This window comes from Equus quagga, chromosome 9 (assembly GCF_021613505.1).
Source record: "Equus quagga isolate Etosha38 chromosome 9, UCLA_HA_Equagga_1.0, whole genome shotgun sequence".
NCBI classification, from domain to species: Eukaryota; Metazoa; Chordata; class Mammalia; order Perissodactyla; family Equidae; genus Equus; species Equus quagga.
The window spans coordinates 15,724,320-15,744,775 of NC_060275.1; the positions used below are offsets into that span (position 1 = coordinate 15,724,320).

General features: G+C 40.8%; 1 protein-coding gene across 4 annotated transcripts in view; it reads left to right on the forward strand.

Annotated features, from left to right (window-relative positions):
- RNF152 (ring finger protein 152) overlaps positions 1-19,724 on the forward strand; it is a 77,078-nt gene extending 57,354 nt beyond the window's left edge. For all 4 annotated transcript variants that reach the window (XM_046671813.1, XM_046671814.1, XM_046671812.1 and 1 more), the window contains one exon: positions 11,569-19,724. In XM_046671813.1, coding sequence (XP_046527769.1) covers positions 11,719-12,330 — 612 coding nt within the window. In that variant the 5' untranslated portion in view covers positions 11,569-11,718 and the 3' untranslated portion in view covers positions 12,331-19,724. The remainder of the gene's footprint in view (positions 1-11,568) is intronic.
- Positions 19,725-20,456: the final 732 nt, after the last annotated feature.

The window sequence follows — 20,456 nt, forward strand, 5'->3', positions numbered from 1 at the left end:
TTACCTTTAATCTGGAGCTGTCGTGATGAATGCTAGAATCATCGCTCATTGGTTGAAGTCGTAGATACCAATTTCTAAGTGTGAAGAAAGTTTGGACTCCTCCCTGTACGTTCTCACTAATGGTTTTAGGACTCGCTCCTGGTGGGACAGGCAAGTCATGGTCCTTGTCAGTGTTCTTTGCTCAACTCTCTTTCCTTCTGTTGCCTGGAAATAGTCATTTAAAAAGATGTTGCATCTGTAGAGTTAATAGCCCTTTATTGTCTCCCCTAAATAATTATGGAAGTATTTTGCATTCTTTAGCTTGACAGAAAAACTCAGGTGAGATAATTCATGTTAGAGCAACAAGCCGGTTTGAGGAGAGGCGTCTCCAGAAGGTGTACTGAATTTAGGGGGTTTAAGACAGGGCTGATCAGAAATGATGTAGCTCTGGGATCAGCAAATGATGGCCTGCTGGCCAAATCCAGCTGCAGTCTCTGTAAAGGCAGTTTATTTGGGACATAGCCTCGCCTGATCCTTGACATACTGTGTGTGACTGCTCTCACGCTTTAATGGAAGAGTTGAGTATTTGCAAAAGAGCCTGTATGACCCGAAAAGCCTAAAATACTTACTACCTGCCCCTTCACAGATGGTTGTAGGGGCCTGATGTAGATAAAATATATTGGGAAAACATTAAAACATAAATTGCCTTGGGGCTGGCCCAATGGTGTAGTGGTTAAGTTCGCATGTTCTACTTCGGTGGCGTGGGGTTCCTGGGTTTGGAACCCTGGGTGTGGACCTACACACCGCTCATCAAGCCATGCTGTGGCAGCATCCCACATACAAAATAGAGGAAGATTGGCAGAGATGTTAGCTCAGCAACAATCTTTCTTACCAAAAAAATAAATAAGTAAATTTCCTTGAGGGTTCAGTTTGTGCTGGAATTTGTGGTTGGGTAAAAAAATAGGAGTGAGGAATGCACATGTGTGTTCATGTGATGAAATGCAGGTATATACACAGGAAGTCTCTTTGGAGCAGGTCCTCTGTTCTCTGCACGTAAGAGCAGACCAACGGGGGCCCGCAGCTGAGAGGCCTTTGCTCTCCAGGGAGCTTGCCTCCTGGGACATCCTTGCAGTCCTAAACGCACAACCCCTAGCCCCCAAACCCTTCCCCGCAGCAATGACTTAATGTCCTTCCCTGGCATTGGGCTGTCTTTAGACTCCGCCTTGAGATACCAGCTTGATCTCCTGCATCTCTTGAGGCTCCTGGGCTCAGAGGCCGCCTTGCTGTCTGGGACAATGCTGACATGGATCGGATGTGACACTTAATCAAATAAAGGAAATTTTGGTGTCCTTCCCCCTGACTCTCTTGATTTCCAATGTCCCTGCAGTGGAAAGAACAGTGGACCAGCTCGTGGGCTCCCTGGGTTCCAGTATCCTCTCCTGCTCTACCAGGGAATGATGGTTCTTTGCTTAGTGGTTCTAAGCCCTATGTGTGATCACTTGAATATGTGTGCTCACTTGAAGAAGAGTCTCCTTTTGGAGCTGTGTCTGCCTTCCCTCTCTCCTGTGGTTCTCTATACATGGTTCAGGTTGCTCATCCAGGTTCCTTGAGGACAGAGACTCTTCTCTGCCATGGTGTCCCCAGTGCTTTCAATCCTTAGTGGGTTCCCAGTAAATATTTATTTACCTCCCAAAACATATTTTGCCCTAGTAGATGGCCAGCTGTTGGGAAGACTTAGGATTTTTGTTTGTTTTCCATCTCTTTGGCTTTACTTGTGTGCCTGACTTGTCAGTTCCTTCAGCTCTACTCAGAATTCTAGGAGTTGGGGTAATTGATCATTTCGCCTTTGCTCTGCCTGTCTGTCTGATGGCATCTTTTATCATCCCCTCTCTCCAGGGAGCCTGGTGGTCCCCTGACAGTCTTTTATATCTCTCCCCTGCTTTTATGACTGTCCGCCACTTTTTATTCGCTGTCACTGGGTGATCAGAGCAAGTAAAGGTGAAGCAGTGTGTCTAATTAATGTCAGTGTTAACCTTGGCCTCTTGGCCTCATAACCTTGGTATGAACTGGACAGCCATGCAGGCTTATTTTCAAGGGAAAGTTGGGACCACCTTTACCTAGTAGCAAGTTTGGGTAATAAGGATATCTTACTTGATCTAAGGTTATTGATTAGACGTAGAATAGTTACCCTTTTCTTGCTAAAAATTGAGGTTGCGGCTGTTTCTGTAGGGTGTGAACTCTAGTTAGACTCATTCATTAAACTAAAGGTGTCAAGGAAGAAATTTTTGTTGTTGTTTTTGTTGAGGAAGATTGGCCCTGTGCTAACATCCATTGCCAATCTTCCTCTTTTTGCTTGAGGAAGATTGTTGTTGAGCTAACATCTGTACCAATCTTCCTCTATTTTGTATGTGGGACGCCACCACAGCATGGCTTGATGAGCAGTGTATAGGTCTGTGCCCAGCATCCAAATCTGCGAACCCCAGGTCCCCGAAGCAGAGCACGCAGACTTAACCACTATACCACTGGGCTGGCCCCAAGGAAGAAATTTTTAATATAAATTGCATCCCATTTATTTTAGATGCCTGCTGTCTCACATAAATGTGCATTCTTGTGAGATCACTAACAGATAATGTTTATAAATTATCTGTCAGGTATAATAAGCATAGAACAAACATCCTGACAGCTCTGTCATGCTGTCAGAAACCCAGGAGTGTGTCTAGCAATTACTTAGATCATAGAATTATTTTTCTAGAAGGCACTCTAGGGGATCATGTAGTCCAGTGTCTTTGCAGGTGAGGACACCACGGGTCACAGAAAGGTCATTTGCTTAAAGTGACCCCTCTACTTATGGGCAGAATTAGAGCTAAATCCTCCTCTCCTGATCCCTAATAGTAATGATTGTCTGATAGATGTTGAAACAAACCAACAAAAACCGGTGGTTATCGTCACTCACGGCAATACTGAAATTTGGCTTTAACTCCTAAAAATGTCTTGATTCCAGTATACTTTTATTTTAAATATGCATTGCCGGACTGTGAAGGGGTCAAATTCGTTCATCTTTTCACTTACTTGACTTAAATGAAATGCTGCTGAGTAAACACATCACTGGAGACTGTAGTTCGGTTTTAGCTGTTTGGTTAGTTGTGTTTTCACGACTTGATGTGTGTGAACAGAGATGGCACGTACGCTGTGGCCAGGTCGGTCGGGCCCATGGTTGTCTCAGTGAGCAGTGCTGGTAGGGCCAGCCCTTTGGTTGGCTGGCAAGTCCCTGGGCTGACCTTGGCATTCTGGCCAATCTGCTGCTCCCTGCCTGTTCAACCACTGAACTCTCTGTCCTGCCCTGCTTGCCTCTGCTACCAAGGCCTGTCTGCCTCCAGCACTGTCACCACCCCCTGCCCCATCCCCCTTGGTCATCCAAGACTTTTAAGTGGCACTTCTCACTTTCTGGATTCTTTGCATCATCAAATAGGGTAAACCAGGATGCTCACAGGAGGAAACAGTGCAAATGTTAGAGCTTGGACCAATGGAATTCTCCTTTGAGATTTGTCAGAGTCCTGGAATCCACTGCCTTCTACCTTAAAACAAAGACAATAGGTACACCAATTGGACTCTACATGTATTAGGCAATTGTGTCCTGAAAAAGATTGCTCTCTGCTACCAGAAGAACAAAAGTCAGTGACATCTGTCACCACCAGGCCGTTCCCATTCTTGCCACTAATCAGAGTGTTGCTAAGATCTAATAAAACTGAGTGGTCTTGCTAGCTGAAATGCCAAATTAAATGGAATAGTAATTATTTTGTTTAATCTCGTTTCAAATATTTACATTTTCTTGAAGAATTGAGTAAATGGCCTGCATCAGACAGACAAGCAATTTCAATGGAATAAGAAAAGAAGTAGTGTCTAGTTTAATGTCTGCCTTTGAGATTTTTCTCAACACAACCATTGAATTTAAGGTCCTTATGTAGACCATCAAATAGAACAATTCAAGGTCAGCCAGATGTAATCAATATCAGTTCATGCCACAGTTCTGGGGGAGAGGCTTCGTAATTAATGCCACTGTCACAAACCTAAATCGGAACGTATGAGGAGTATAAGGAGAGTAAAATTATCTGGATTATTTATTTCGTCAGCCTTTGTAGCCTCATATGCCTGGACTTCTAAAAGCAACTGGGACTATGAAGATCCAGTGTTGGAGACCTTAGCTATTTTATTACCCACTAAATTCCTGGGAGCATTTTATCACCCCCACACCTTTTATAAAGGTGCTTAAAATTATATAGGCTAAGAAAAAGAAGAAATTTTATTTTGTGAAAATATATCGGTGTTGTAAAGTGCCAAAATCCACTGTGCCCCAACGACAACAGAAACAGATATACCCCTTTGGTTTTTTGGCATTTCCTCCCCAAATCACGCCTCCCTCCATCTACACAAGTCTCAATCCACTTTTTAAAGTATTTAAAACCAAGGTGTGCATTGGTATCAAGTTCAGTGGTTACTCAAGGCCTTTCACCTGCGTGTTTGTACAATTGATATTATTTATGAAACTAAGTGCCATTTTATGAAGATGTATTAGAAAAAAAGTTCTATCTCGTGAGCCATAATTATTTTGAGAATGCCCTCCCTTAGCTACTTTTCCTCTTTTTGCAGTCTGTTTTTTGATCTTTACCTTAGTTCTTTCAAAATAAATTGTAGTGACATTTAAAAATTGTTCCAATATATTTCAGTGTAGTCATGTGCCACATAACGATGTTTCAGTCAACAATGGACTGCATATACGACGGTGGTCCCAGAAGATTAGTACCATGTAGCCTAGGTGTGTAGTAGGCTATACCATCCAGGTTTGTATAAGTACACTCTATGATGTTTGCACAATGACAAAATCCCCTAACGAGTCCCCATTGTTAAGCGATGCATGATTGTCTATACTTGTTCTGATGCATTCTACCAAAGCGTTCTTTCCTTTTAAATTTAAAGAGTATTTTATCTGAGCATTACATCTTGCCAAACACAAGTTCCTAAAGCAATTGCCAGTGTGTGCTTGCATATAACGCATTTGACCGGAAACTCTAAGTTTCTCTTCTAGCCTGTGTGGACCTTGTTTCCATTCCTTTTCTTGGTAGTTGACTCACATCTTTTGAGTTTATGATGAAAGGGAGAAAGAATGATTCATCATTAGCTTCGGTCCATACCCTCATAAATTTCCTTCTCTTTACCTAACTAATCATCATCATTACTAATTATGCTCCAGAAAATAAACTGGAATTCGGTACAGGCTGGCTTAATATAGAACAAATCAGTGTATAAATCAGAGAGGCTACTGTCAAAAAGGCTTGAGTGGCGGGCTGGCCCCGTGGCCAAGTGGTTAAGTTCGCACGCTCTGCTGCAGGCAGCCCAGTGTTTCGTTGGTTCGAATCCTGGGCGCGGACATGGCACTGCTCATCAAACCACGCTGAGGCAGCGTCCCACATGTCACAACTAGAAGGACCCACAACGAAGAATATACAACTATGTACTGGGCGTCTTTGGGGAGAAAAAGGAAAAAAAATAAAATCTTTAAAAAAAAAATAGCTTGAGTGGCTGAGCACGGAAAATAGGAAGTGTTTTCCCATTCTGCTTTTGTGTTCAGCCTGTGTTGTCAGGCCTAGAGCTGACTCGGATAGAGTTGGAAATTGAGTAGTATAATCTAATTTTAAGGGAGCTCAACAGCAATTAAGTGAACATTACTTGGAACATAAATTCATGAATAAAATTGAATGTTGGTTTTGTTGAAAAATGATGGTGTGGCAGGTCTTGGGGCAGAGCCAAAGAGAACACTTGCATCTCTCCTTCCAAGCTGTTCAAAATGGCAGTTCTTTGAGAGCCAGGAAGTGCCTCTGGGCAGATCACACACAGCGCTGAAGGGAGAGCTGGGAGGGAGGAGAGAGCTAGAGCCAAGCCCTTCGCTCCATAGCTGTCCTGAAGCCCTGAACTCTTTGAACTCACTTGACCTTCAGCCACAATTCCTTCATCCCTGCCTGGCTGGTGAGGCAGTAGGCTCCTGAGAAGTTAAATGACACGTGCCAGTATCGCAGTGATAGTACAAGGATTTGACCCAAGATTCTTTGAGGCCAAAGCCCCTATTCTTCCCACCCTGCTAAGCTGCTTCCCATATCTTTATATGGAAAGAAGGTTAAGAAATAGATTGATGGTCATGAAACATTTTTTGTTCCTGACTCCATTTACAGTGAAGTTGGTTGTCCTCTCCAAATTCATAGCATTACAAGAATCTGTGCTTTTTTCATACCCCCTCCACACTTTTGTTGTTTCTACCACTGGTGTTCAAAGTGATCTATCCCCCCACCCCCTTCACATCTCCCTGTAATTTGTAACCTTATGGGCTGATCTCTGACGGTCGCCTTTAACAGTAAGGCTAGGTAAGGGCATTTGCCGAGATTCATCAGCAAACCCTGTGTTTTGTTTTTGTTTTTGTTTTTTTAAGAAAAAATAAATTCAGTACCTTGGGTATAAAAGTAGAAGAATTCTACCCTACTTGCTAATACACTGGGGATTTCTGGATCCGTTCCACGTTCTCCACTGCAGTGGTCCACACATTTCCCCCTTTCTAAGCTCCACACACTACCTTCCGCTTATACCTGTGCCTGGTGGTCACCATATTGGACCAGACCATCTGGCTTTGAGCGCCCTAACTTGCCTCCTCTGCCCCTCTGTGCTCAAATGTCTCTTCTGAACATAAAAAAAAGCATTCCTTGATTCTTCTCTCTCCAAGCCACCATCCTACCCCTTCACTTCACACTACCTCACAGGGGAATCTAATATTCACATACTAGCCCCCTCCAGTCTCCATCATAACCCTGATACTTTGCTGAGACCTCTATCAAAAATGCTAGTGACCTCCTGGTCACCGAACCCCAAGTCTTGTCTTTTTCTTTTTTATTCTTTTTTTGATGAGGTAGATTCACCCTGAGCAAACATCTGTGCCAACCCTCCTCCAATTTTTTTATGTGGGATACCTCCACAACATGGCTGATGAGTGCAGTAGGTCCACACCTGGGATCCGAATCTGCGCACCCCGACTGCTGAAGCAGAGCATGCAGAACTCTAACCACTTGGCTATGGGGCCGGCCCCCAGTCTTTTCTTAATGTTCGCTCCCCATAACCTTATGCTGCTTGGAACTCTTTTGCCTGGGAAATGTGCTGGGAGACATTGATGGGTTTCCCCCTACTTCTGACCCTCTTCTTCCTTTTGACCTCTCTGTTCTGTTTTATCTGGCTGGTATCTCTTCTCTGTGGATGCCACCTGGATCTCTTAGGGCCAGTCCCTACTTTTTGCTGCAATATCAGCTCCACATTTTCAGCTTCTTTTTGGATCTTTAATATCTTCCTGAATAACTTATTTTTTCCATCTTCCTGCACCTCAAATGGAATATGGCCAAAATGGAACTCTCTGTCTTTCTCTTCGCCATCCCTGTTTCTCTTAATGATACCACCCTTCTCTCGAGACTTCACCCCGCTTACAACCTCATTGTAATACACTGCCAGATCCCACTCGACTTCTGTAAGGCCTCTCAGCAGTTTTCATCTCTCCATCGTAATTGCCACTATTTACCTCAGCTACTCATTATCTCGTCTAATATTATAATAGCTTCCCAGCAGGTCTTTCCAGTCTATCCTGAATATGGCTGCCTGATGAATCATTCTCATAGCCTTAACCTTTCTGGTGTTTTCCCATTGCCCACTAGAAAGTCCCACATCTTTGGCCTGGCTCTTGAGGCTGTCCACGGTCTGTGGTCTGTGGCCTGTGGCCTGTGCCTGGCTATGCTCATCTCTCCCCTTCCTATGGGACCTGCTTTCCCTGGCTGGGCCTGTGGGAGGGTGCTTGCAGGTTTTGTGAGAATTCTGTTTCTTTAAAAGTCTTCTGTAGCAAAAACCTAAACGTAAGAGCTAACTCTATAAAACTCTTAGAGACGGCATCTGTAAGTTACTCTTGTATTAGAAAAAACTTTCTACCCAGTGTGTCACAGCCAGAGTATAGAAATCATTCTGTGATTGCTCACCTCCTTTCCTTTGCTCATGCTGATTTCTGAACCTGAAAATAACCTGTCCCTGGATTTTACATGTCTAAATCCTCTCCATAACCCAGATTTTTTGCTGAGCCATCCCTGACTCCTCCAGCTCCTGTATGGCGTGTATCACTTTGTATTTACATTACAACTGTTTATGTGCATAACTGTTTGAGAACTTCTGGGCTCAGAGTTTCTTATGGGCAGTGACAAGGTCTTAGTTGCAAGGGACAAAAATAAATACCATAATGCTTGACACGTGGTAGATATTTAATGTGATTCAATTGTAATGTGGTAGATATTCAATGAGAATTTGAATGAATAAGCAAATGGAAGAGAAAATATTTCCATTTGTTCGTTCTTACCTAACTTTAAATTGCTTAAGAGTAGGATTTGGATCTGATTCATCTTTATATCCTACAGTAGCCAGCATTGTGCTTTATGCGTGATAGATACTCAATAGGTATTTCTTTATTTTTTTTTCAGCTTTATTGAGGTATAATTGACAAATGAAATTGTAAGATATTTAAAATGTACATCGTGGTGATCTGACATACATCTTGTGAAAGTCTTCCCTCCACTGAGTTAATTAACACATCTATCACCTCACATATTTATTTTTTAAATTTATTTTTTATTGCAGTAACATTGGTTTATAACATTATATAAATTTAAGGTTTACATCATTATATATTTTGATTTCTGTGTAGATTATAACATGATCACCACCCAAAGACTAATTACCATCCATCACCACACACATGTGAGCCTAATCACCCCTCTCCCCCTCCTCCCTCCACCTTCCCCTCTGGTAACCACCAATCCAATCTCTGTTTCTATGTGTTTGCTTTTTGTTTTTATCTTCTACTTATGAGTGAGATCATGTGGTATTTGACTTTCTTCCTCTCACTTATTTCACTTAGCGTAATACCCTCAAAGTCCATCCATGTTGTCACAAATGGCCAGATGTCATCGTTTCTTATGGCTGAGTAGTATTCCATTATGTGTATATACCACATCTTCTTTATCCATTCGTCCCTTGATGGGTACCTAGGATGCTTCTAAGTCTTGGCTATTGTGAATAATGCTATAATGAATGCAGGGGTGCATGTATCTTTAGGCATTTGTGATTTCATGTTCTTTGGATAAATGCCCAGCAGAGGAATAGCTGGATCATACAGTAGATCTATTCTTAATTTTTCAAGGAATCTCCATACTGTTTTCCATAGTGGCTGCACCAGTTTGCACTCCCATCAGCAGTATATGAGGGTTCCCTTCTCTCCACATATTCTCCAATATTGATTGTTTCCTGTCTTGTTAATTATAGCCATTCTGATGGGAGTAAGATGATATCTCATTGTAGTTTTGATTTGCATTTCCCTGATCGTTAATGATGTTGAACATCCTTTCATGTGCCTGTTGCCCATTTGTATATCTTCTTTGGAGAAATATCTGTTCACCTCTTTTGCCCATTTTTAATTGGGCTGTTGGTTTTTTTGTTGTTGAGGTGTTTGAGTTCTTTGTATACTTTGGATATTAACCCCTTATCTGATATATGGTTAGTAAATGTCTTCTCCCAATTGTTAGGTTGTCCTTTCATTTTGTTGATGGTTTCCTTTGCTGTGTAGAAGCTTTTTAGTTTGATATAGTCCCCATTTGTTTATTTTTTCTGTTGTTTCCCTTGCCCCATCTTGCCCCATCTATAAAAATATGCAGTTAAGACTGATGTTGAAGAGTGTACTGCCTGTGTTTTCTTCTAGAAGTTTAATGGTTCCAGGTCTTCCATTCAAGTCTAATCCCTTTTGAGTTACGTTTTGTGTATGGTGTAAGATAATGGTCTACTTTCATTCTTTTGCATGTGGCTGTCCAGTTTTCCCAACACCATTTATTGAAGAGAATTTCCTGTCTCCATTGTAGGTGCTTGGTTCCCTTGTTGAAAATTAGCTGACCAGAGATGTGTGGGTTTATCTTTTTGGTGAGAACATTTAAGTTCTACTCTTAGCAAACTTCAATTATCCAGTAAATATTTCTTGAATTAGTGGATAGATAAGTAGTTGATTATGATGTGAGCTTTCTGAATGCTTTATTACTATATTTTACTTTCAGTAATTCCATTTAGGTGCTCTTACTACAGCTAAAATATTTTGAAATATATTGCTATTTTGATCATCAATGTTAATTTTTATCAGTGATTATTTTTGACTTTAAACTTAACTTTTTCTGCATTCTCAATTTTGATTTTAACAAATTGTGTCTCACTGGGGAAGGGGATACACAAAGGGGTAACTTAATTTCACGAAGGAAGTTAGAAAGAAAAAGAAGGTTAATTTTTTAAGAAAAATGTCAAGAAGCTTTTCTGTGTTATTAGCTCCTGCCTCTGGGTGTAGGTGGGGTTCTAGGACTAGCAATTATTTCTGCGATAGTGGTTGAATAGTTCTTTCCAGAGTCATCCTGGCTCCATCGAGAGACATAATTTGGATGCTTTCAATAGGAAACGGGGATGGGCAGCTTTCACTGAAACACTGCTGGAGCACTCGGTGGGGGAACGGGGCCTCAAACCCCAGTGAAGTTGAAGAAGGACTAAGTTACTCTGCCTCCTGTCCATACCAGAAGGGTAACTCTTTTTCTTCTTATGGAGAGGGCTGCCTGCAAGTCCTCTCTGTCAACCTTTTTTATATAATACTTGATTATGATAAGTGAATTAATAGTATTCGCTTGTAGTTGTGTTACTTGGTGCAACCTAAATAGTAATGAAATTGAAAGAACTGACTGAGAAATCCTGGTGATCTGAAATCCTAGTGGTCCTGTGTGCCTTGGTAACCCCAACTGCCTGAAGGTTTATTGTAGCTGCTGGTTTTGTTGTTGTTTTGGTCTTTTTTGTTGTTTTATTTTTGTCTCTTTTAAAACCAATTGACAAGAATTACCTTGGTTCAATTGATTTGGTGGAACAGATAATAGATGTCTGCCTGTGCTTCTTTGGTGGCATCCTTTTAATTACCTGTGAGAGAGGAATAGTTCTAACCTATTGAAAGTGGGCAAGCTAGTGACAGGAAGTACCTGGATTTGTGAAGTTGCCCACATCTGGCAATGAATGCTTATAGGAGGGTCAGTAGAGTCAGTAAAAGAAGGTCAGAGGATGCAAGGAAAGAAATTTACTTTTAGGAAATGCTACAAACTTTTTGGAAGCAAGAGACTTTCTCCAGGGTATTTGCAAGAACAATCCAGGGTCCACTGAAATGTACAAAACAGAAACGACAGACTCTGTGTTTGTGAAGTGTGGGGGCATCATATACCCCCACAGAGGTATTTGTTTCTTTAGAAGGGAGCAAAGTATTCACAGTGACAAGGCATCTGAGACAACTCATCCATCTTCCACTGGACGTTATGGGAATCCTACAGTCTCATGACAGGGAAATTGTATGCTTTTGACCCAGTGTCAAGACTTTTGAGCAGTGGTATAAATCCATTAGATATGCTGACTTCTCAGCTTGTTTGAAATAACTAACTTTGCATTTTTTGTCTCCTTCAGATATGAACACACTTAAGAGTGCTAGATGCTTCTGAGCTCCCCTATCACCTCACAACTTTGGAAAGACTCGAAGAAGGAAGGTGCCGGAGTGGAGGACTCTGAGAACAATCTCCTTCCCCTTGGCCTTGACTTTTCTGTTCACAATCCACAATGGAGACACTCTCCCAAGATTCGTTGCTGGAATGTCAGATCTGTTTCAATTATTACAGCCCCCGGCGAAGGCCCAAGTTGCTGGATTGCAAACACACCTGCTGCTCGGTGTGCCTCCAGCAGATGAGGACGAGCCAGAAGGATGTGAGGTGCCCCTGGTGCCGGGGCATCACCAAGCTGCCCCCGGGCTTCTCCGTGTCGCAGCTCCCCGATGACCCCGAGGTCCTTGCAGTCATTGCCATCCCGCATGCCTCCGAGCACACCCCAGTCTTCATCAAACTTCCCAGCAATGGGTGCTACATGCTGCCCCTGCCCATCTCCAAGGAGCGAGCGCTGTTGCCCGGAGACATGGGCTGCCGCCTGCTGCCTGGGAGCCAGCAGAAGTCTGTCACCGTGGTGACCATCCCTGCCGAACAGCAGCCTCTGCAAGGCGGGGCTCCCCAGGAGGCAGCGGAGGAGGAGCAAGACAGGCGGGGTGTGGTGAAAAGCTCCACCTGGTCTGGGGTGTGCACTGTGATCTTGGTGGCCTGTGTCCTGGTCTTCCTTCTCGGCATCGTGCTCCACAACATGTCCTGCATTTCTAAGCGCTTCACTGTGATATCCTGTGGCTGAAGAGGGCTGCAGGGAGTCTCTTGTGGGTGCCAACTAGGGGTTGAGCAGATGTTGGTGATGGGATCATGATGAGAAGATGGGGAGCGATGCTGATCATTTGGTGCCGAGCACTGGCCTCTGGGCTGCCATTTGATTATCCGAAGACTGACATGAAGGGCAGAGTGTGAGGTCTCAACAAGACGCCACCCAGATCGCTCTGAGTGTTGATGGCGACAGCTTTGAAGACGATTGCATGCATCCTCATAATCATTTATTAAATGGATTGTAATTTATGATTTTTCAAAATCATGTTACAAGATAGACATACTCTACTTAGATGTTAAACTGTGCCAGTGCATACAATGTGATCTTCTCTAAATGTGGTAGATTCAAACAAAGATGCTATGTGTACAAGTAGAATTAAACCTGAGAATCCAAGTAAAAATTCAGCGGCGACATGCAGTGCTGGTTTCTTTCCTTTTTTTAAAACAAAACCTAGTCTTCATTTAGTTGCTAAGGCTTTTTATACTTTTTGAATGGCACCCAAATTAAAGTAAGTTAAGCAGGCAGTCGTTTTTTGAAGAAAATATTTGAACAAGTGTTTCCAGTGTGTTGTGTTTTGTCAGGTATCTTCATTTTTCTTCCCCTTGTAATTAGAGCTTGCTACGTGTTTATTAAACTGAACGCCCAACAGGGGAGCAATAAACTGAGTAATAATGAGAAATGCCTAACCCCACAGGAAACCTGTAGGCCAATTTTTCTCAAGCCATCTCACAAAATAAGAATTTTAGATGTAAATATTGTGTATTTGTGTGTATATGTGTGTGTGTGTGTAATTGATTTACCTCAGGTTTTGAATCTTTTCAGAAGAATCCCAGGGGTAAGACTTTGTGGGTGCAAATGAGTCCAGGGTCCAAAATGGTGGCTGCCTCATGGGCACCAAGACACTCCCAGTGAGGTGTCACATATATGTCACTTCCGACACTTGCTCCTCTTCTGTGCATTCAAGTCCTGTATTCTATGAGGCACAATTAGAGACTAACAGAAGAATCTATCTTGTCTCCCAGGTTTGGGGTATTATAATAGCCTTGAGTGTTGTTAATGGATGACAAACCTGGACTGGCATTTTAATAGACAGTCCATGATTATTTTTTGAAAGATATTTTTCCATGAAAGTTAAACCGTTTAGAATTCCAGTTTCCTTTTGTTGGTATGAGTGAGAAAATCTCTTGTATTTCAAAATATGTTTTTATTGAGAAAAGTGGCGAGATAAACTAACAACTTACATTCCCAATTTAAGTGGACCAGTTCATCATCAATTCTCAGATATCCTTAAATGTGTAATGGTGTATAGATGCTCGTGAAGCAAGATCTGCTGGTCTCAGATGATAAATTCCTCTGCTGGGATGTGTGTGCATTCCGAGATAGCTGTGAGCTTTACAGTTCTCTTCTAATTTCTTTTATGGAGTTCGTGAAGCAAGCGATATGTGACAAGGACTCCTCTCATAAATATATCTGTTTATGTTCCATTGAATCCTTGAAAATAGGGGGAGGGAAAGATGAGCACTGATGCTTCCAAAAAGCAAGGCTAGACATAGCCTGTAACACTGAGACAATTTAATTTACTTATATGCTGTTACCTTCAAGCAGCACACAATATGCACGTTAAAGTGATGGAATAAATGTGAGATAAAATGACAATAGAATACCTAGAATCCAAGGCTAGCACTGTTCTTTGGTGTGAGGATTTGATATAAAAATATGAACTCAGATTTTTCAGATCTTTCAAATTTGTCGTAAGACCTTTAGGAAATGTCTTTGAAAGCTCAAAGTAGAAATTAGGTTAAAATGCCATTTTATTGTGTAAGCTATTGGGCATTATACAACGAATAATCTAGGATTTATTTGGTATTAATAATTTAGGTATCATATTAGCTGAATACTATCCTCTATTACGTAACATAATATATTGTTGGGTTAGTGTCAATTTCTCAGACTCTCCAGGCTGCCGTAATGCATGTCTGACCTAATTTCTATTCCTCTTGGGGAAAAAAAACCCCACAGAAATGTTGCATTAAGAATGCTGCATTTCAAATGGACTTTACCCTTGTAATTTTAAGCCATGCCACATTCCAATTAGTTTTGTGGATGATATCTACATACATTTATGTACAGTATGAAATGACTGGCTCTGTAGTGTAGTGTGTGATAGAGTTCTACATGTTAAGTAGGTTACATATAGACACTAATGTGTGTGAGGATACAGCACCTGTATTTTTTAGTGGGAAACCATGGGGTAAAAATGCCCATGTAACTTTTACTTCAGAATAACCCCATGCTAGAGCCATGATTAAGCAGTGCAAAATTAATCATCTCTCTGATAGATTCTTGACTTTACAATTTAAAAAAACAATAACGACCCAAGTCAGAATTTTTTGTGTGAATCTTACTGACATAAGAAACATTGTTTGAATGGATTCTGCCTGCAGTTATTAGTCTATTTGCTTGTTAGGGTGTGCATTCACGCACGTGTGTGTGTGTATGTGTGTGATGTCTCAGCCTGCCAGATAGAATTTTTATAGATTTAATGATGTTTTAATGTTATTTGTCATCCCCTTGCTCTGGCCTTTTCTGGCATTTACCCATGACACTAACAACTCCTCTACTCCATGTGACTAAAGTCCAGTAACACAATCAGCCAGAATTCACAGTCCGTGAAAAAAAATCACAACTGAAAGCACAGAAAGTTAGAGCTGGAAGCAACCTCTGGTGGCTTCATTTTATGGATGAGTCCACTGAGGGCCACAGAGGTGTGTGGGAGCTAGTGATTTTGGAGCCAAAGGGAGACAGCAACGTTTACACTGCAGGCTCCTCTCGCTCCTTCGTAGGCCTGTCAACATCTCTGTTGGCCTCTGATCCTTTTCAGGGTGGGTGATACCCTTTACTAACTCAACTATTGCTTTAAGTTTTTTTGTTGTTGTTGTAAATTTATGTATTCGTTTCAGTTAGCATCTACCTCTATGGGAAATGAAAGGAGGGTTGATTTAAGGAAGAGCATAGACATTCAAAGAAAACCATGTGATTTGAATTTTTTAAATTGCAAACTGTTGGTTTCCCCCTCCTCCTCTTATATGTAAAGGACAGTGAGTGTTGTGTAAATAGTAAACTATAAGAAGCATGAATTTTCGTCTTTATTAATGATCTGGACATAAGAGAATGCTTAATATGTTAAGTAGAGCCAAGTATGCTATAAAAAGCATTGTCTTTGGAAAATTTTTGTATAATGACCTGGGGCATAAGTTGTGATGAAAGGCAGATAGCTTCTCAGTTCCAGTCATACTTTATGATCAGGAAGCTATAAGGCGTTTTCCTTAAGAGTATAATTAAGTTTAATCTTGCACATGACTTAAGAGCAGGTCCCCTGGAGGTTGAACCGTGTGCTAGTGCAGCCCTTGGGATTGGTGCTGTTCAGCAGAGCCTTCTCTGATGATGAAATGTTCTATGACCTATGCTGTCCAGTACAGTAGCCGCTAGCCACATTGGCTATTGGGCAACTGAAGTGGGGTTAATATGACTGAGAAACTGGATTTTGTATTTTATTTAAGTTATTTAAGCTTAGTCACTCACATCTGGCTAGTGGCCATCATATTGAACACTGCGGTTCTGGATGATTGTGCATTGGGATCTAGCAGCCAAGTGTTAATGGAGGAACAGAGTAAGGCTAAGAAGACAGTTTGTGGTTTAGTAACATGGAACTGGCTAAAAAGAAAATTCCTTTCTAGGCTTAAAAAGTATATGATCTCAAGTATGACAGTAAAAATTCATTGATTGCCCTTTGAGTTTATTACTTAGATAATTTGGGCCAAGGAAGGATCAGTGAAGCTTCAAGAGTGCTTTATGAAGCCCCTTTTCTGGGATCATTAGCTGCATGTGAATCTCTTGTCCAAAAATAGTAGTTGACAGTAGCTGTAAAACATTTGACTTGCAAGCTATGCATGACCTGTACTGTGAAATTGTGTTTAGGGTCTTGTGGCCCGAAAGTAAATGTTACAGAAAAAAAAAAAAAGCCTAATGAAATCTGTCTTCACTTTCAACATCTTACCCAGATGTCATTGCTGCATTAGTGAGGTGTGCAATATAAGAGCAAGCACATTTTGCAGTGTTCATAGAAAGTGTTTTGGTTTGCCCTGAAGTCTGCCAGCTTGTTGTATTTGGTGTGGGTATATGTGGGCATCATTTTTCAGATGCCAGGCTAAAACATTGGTACTATTTTTAGAGTGAGATTTGACATTGTCTTATTTTTGTTTGGGTTTTTATTTTAGTTATCACTGAAAAAATTGGAGATTTGAAGCCTTGCACAAAGGCACTTTTTTTTTTTTAACATTAAAAAACATTGCCCATGGAATTTATAGACTTGGGGGTTATCAAAGTTACTAAAATTGCTTTCTAAGTGAGGAAAAGGAAGCAGAAAACTCAGTTTGAGATATATTTTCATAGAAAGAGGAGACTCCTCCTGATAGCCCAGTATTTATTCTAGTCTAGATTTTGATTTGAAGAGTTCCTGTTGTTTTATTTGAAAACCTATACTGTGTCAAAATTGGTTAGTCTGCTTTTTATTGTTTCTGAATGTAATGCAAACCAAATACATGTGCTTCACTTTAGCAGAGTTAGGTTGATTTTTTTTCTAGAACTCATCAATGGGCATAACTGTTCTTTTTAGCTTGTCTTTAAAAATTATTTAAATTTTTTTGCTGAAATGGTCATTTTTCTTTAAACTTAAGAGGAAGTTAGAGATCCAGAGGTTACTGCTATGAGAGAAGTGATAGGCAAAAGGCTTGAATTTCTAGCTTCTCTTAGAAAAATGCTGCCAACCAGTCAGCATTTTGTTTCCATATAAGAAGTGTCGTCAGTCAGTTGCTCTGTCATCCTTGACCTAGAAGGAGAGGCTGTTCCTTGTCATTTCCATCATTCTCAGTAAAATGTCACCCACAAGGTAATCCTTACCAAAACAGAGACTCCAAAGAAGAAAGAGATAGTCAAGATAATTCAGTAACTTTTGAAAGTAATAATCTATTTCAAAAGCAATGATGATCAGTTGCTAAATTTTGTTTGACATGAAATACTTCTAAAAAATAAGTGGAAATTCAAGCCATTGATTTTTCTGACACAATTGATTCACTATATGTAGGTATATATCTATAGCTATCTATATAGATATATATCTGTATAGGTATAGATACATATATGTAGATACACACACACATGAGTTAGCTATAATAGGAGTTAAAAAAATCAAGTAAAAAATGTTGTTAGTCATGTTTTCCAGTTTGTGGATTATACAATGTTGAATTTAGATGTTAATATCTTAACAAATGCTATTGGCTATATACATTATGTCAAACCAACTACCTTTGGGAGTGTCTATATAACTAAACTCTTGAAACTTTTCAAATATATGAAGAGGTGGCGTCTACTGTGTATGTTTCATTGGAAAGCCATTGATCATTAAGCAGGTGGGGCATTTAATTTCTCTCTCCCTCAAATAACATTTTTTGGCTCTGCTCAAGTGGTCATGGGTGGAGCACCATTATTCCTGAACTCTTGCAATATGGCTCTGATTTTTCTGCACAAGTTTCCTTGCACAGTTGGGCCAATGATTTTTTTTTTTTTTTTTCAGGATTCACTGCCTGGGGTATCCCACTATGTATATCTCACTTATGATGTAGTGGTGCTTGAAAACACTCATCTCGTTAGCTGGACTTTATTGTTCTAGTCTAAGGTTTTTGATACTATTCATATTATGATCTTTCTAGGGACAATCAGTAATATTTGGGGCAAAGTACTGATGGGTCTCTTGAGGTCTGCAATAGCATGTATTTTCTTTGTTTTTCTGGGGGTGTTCTCGTATAGCTGTCCCTGTTCTTCTAGAACATTAATTTAAATTCATCACTACGGGATGCAGGGCTAGTAGCCCATGTAAAAGTCTTCTGTAGTCTCCCTGGGGTGTGAGTTATTGGGTTATTCTAACAAGAGTTTTCCAAAGGGATGCTCAATTTTTAATTTGACATTGCTTTTTGAGAATCCAGAAGCAGACAGTTGGATATGATGATGGTGAAGGCACATGGGCTGTAAGAAGAAGGAAATGGATGAGGCAAATGCCCCTTTCAGGGGAACAGTTAATATCTATGTCATCTCTGTTTAAATAGCAGGAGAATAGTGTAGCAGGTATCTTACCCTGTGCTTCAGGAAATTCCTGGTTGGATTTTCCTGGCTGAGAGACAACTGAACTATTAAATAGATCCTGTTTGGGAGGGGTGGAGAGGTGGCCTTGGGTCTGTAGCAACAGAGAGGCAGATATACCCAGAGAGTGAGAAAATACTTGCAAAAAGGGAGAGGAAGTCCGTAATGGGCTTAGAGCTCCAAACAAAATATATAGGAGCTAAAGGTCAGTTGTGGCAGAAACCAGCTAAAGAAAGAAACACAAAACAACTAGGGATAACTTAGCCAAACACAGTCTGTCATTCCAGCATGGCTACCAAATTCAATTCAGGATGTTTCAGTTGAAGACATATAGGGAATGTGCTCAGCTGATGAGAGGATCCACGGAGGCCCCATTGGGTTGTTAGCACACTAGACAATTTCAGAGCCTCTAGAGCTCATTGCTGAGTCATTAGAGATAAATGCTAATAACATCCTCTTCACTGTGAAATGCAGTGTCTGTGCCTGTGGATGTATCCTGACTTGAATAGGTTAATACCATTGGGAAGACTTATTCAAGAATATTTTGGTTTCTATCCTGGTGGTTGTCATTTATTATATTTTTTTATTCCACCACTTGTTCCTGTCTGCCTCACTTGACTGTTGCAGGTGAGGAAGCTGGTTTCAGCTTGGGGTGGTTACAAACTCCCAACATAAGCCATGCAGCTGCTGCTCAGGGTTCCTGCCAGTCTTTCGGCTCCACTGGTGGGTTCCCTGGCCCTCTTGATAACTAATACTCCAGTCAAATGGCTAGATGAATGCTGCTCAGAGGCTGTTAACTCAAGTCCTTGACATGTTTCATTTACAATTATGTGGATTATTTATTTTAGGAGCTTTTCTTTTAAAGGGCCAAATAGCTCCACAGATAAATGAGCTGCTGGGCTGTGTAGAAAATATTGTCCAAATGTTGCCAAATATTGACGTTGTAAAGAGGATATCAAGCTGCTGTTTATAAATCAGAATGTCTTAAAAGCATTCTTGCTTGCTCTCTGTTGTAGATGGTGTCTTAGTAAGTCTTGAGTTTTTCCAATGAACCCAATTTTAATATATGGTATTTTTGTATGCCAAACTGATGTCTTGTCCTTTGTATATGTGGTAATGTTGATTTTACGACTACTGTTAAAACACATTTGCTATGATTAAAATTCATAAAATGATTTCAAATAGACTCACATGTTGGTTTTTTTTCCTCCCACCCCACGAAGCAAAAAAAAATTGGGTGGAATTTTCATCATCAGCTACTCTAAAAATTTTAGTAGACTTGGATAATGAAGCAACAAGGAGCTGCTGATCCAAGGATTTTAAGTGGAGATGACCTTCAAGTGGTTCCTCTGAGAAGCCAAAGAACTCGTTTGTAATGAGTGAACCCAAGCATGTTTTTGCAACATGCTTGGGTTTTCATGGCTTCTGGTGGCTCTATCTTTACCCTCCACTGTTTGGAAATGATGCTACATGTGTCAGGCCACAGGAGGACCATCTTGTTGTACCCAGTGCAGAACAACTTCACACAGCCCCCTGTGTAGGGAGAGACAGCATGACTGTCTCTTGGCTCTGAGTCTGGAAAGGTATCCTTCAATAAGTGTCTTAATCAATGGGACAGAGGGTGTTTTGGAAAGCCTTTTTTTATAAAAGCATCCTGTCTTTCAATGACTCTGGATCACATCAATGAATTTCAATTCAGTTTAACAGGTGGCCTAATCCTCATTAAGGGGTTATCAATGATCTGTTGTGCCTCGTTGGTAGTATAAGCATGCTCTGGCTTTCTCTGGGAAATCCAAAAACAATCCCCATAGTTTTAAAAGTGAGAGGTTACTGTGATTCAATACATTTCTTGTACCAAAAAGCAAGCTTTGTAGTAGGGAGTCCAAATTTTTGAAAGTGTGAAATTT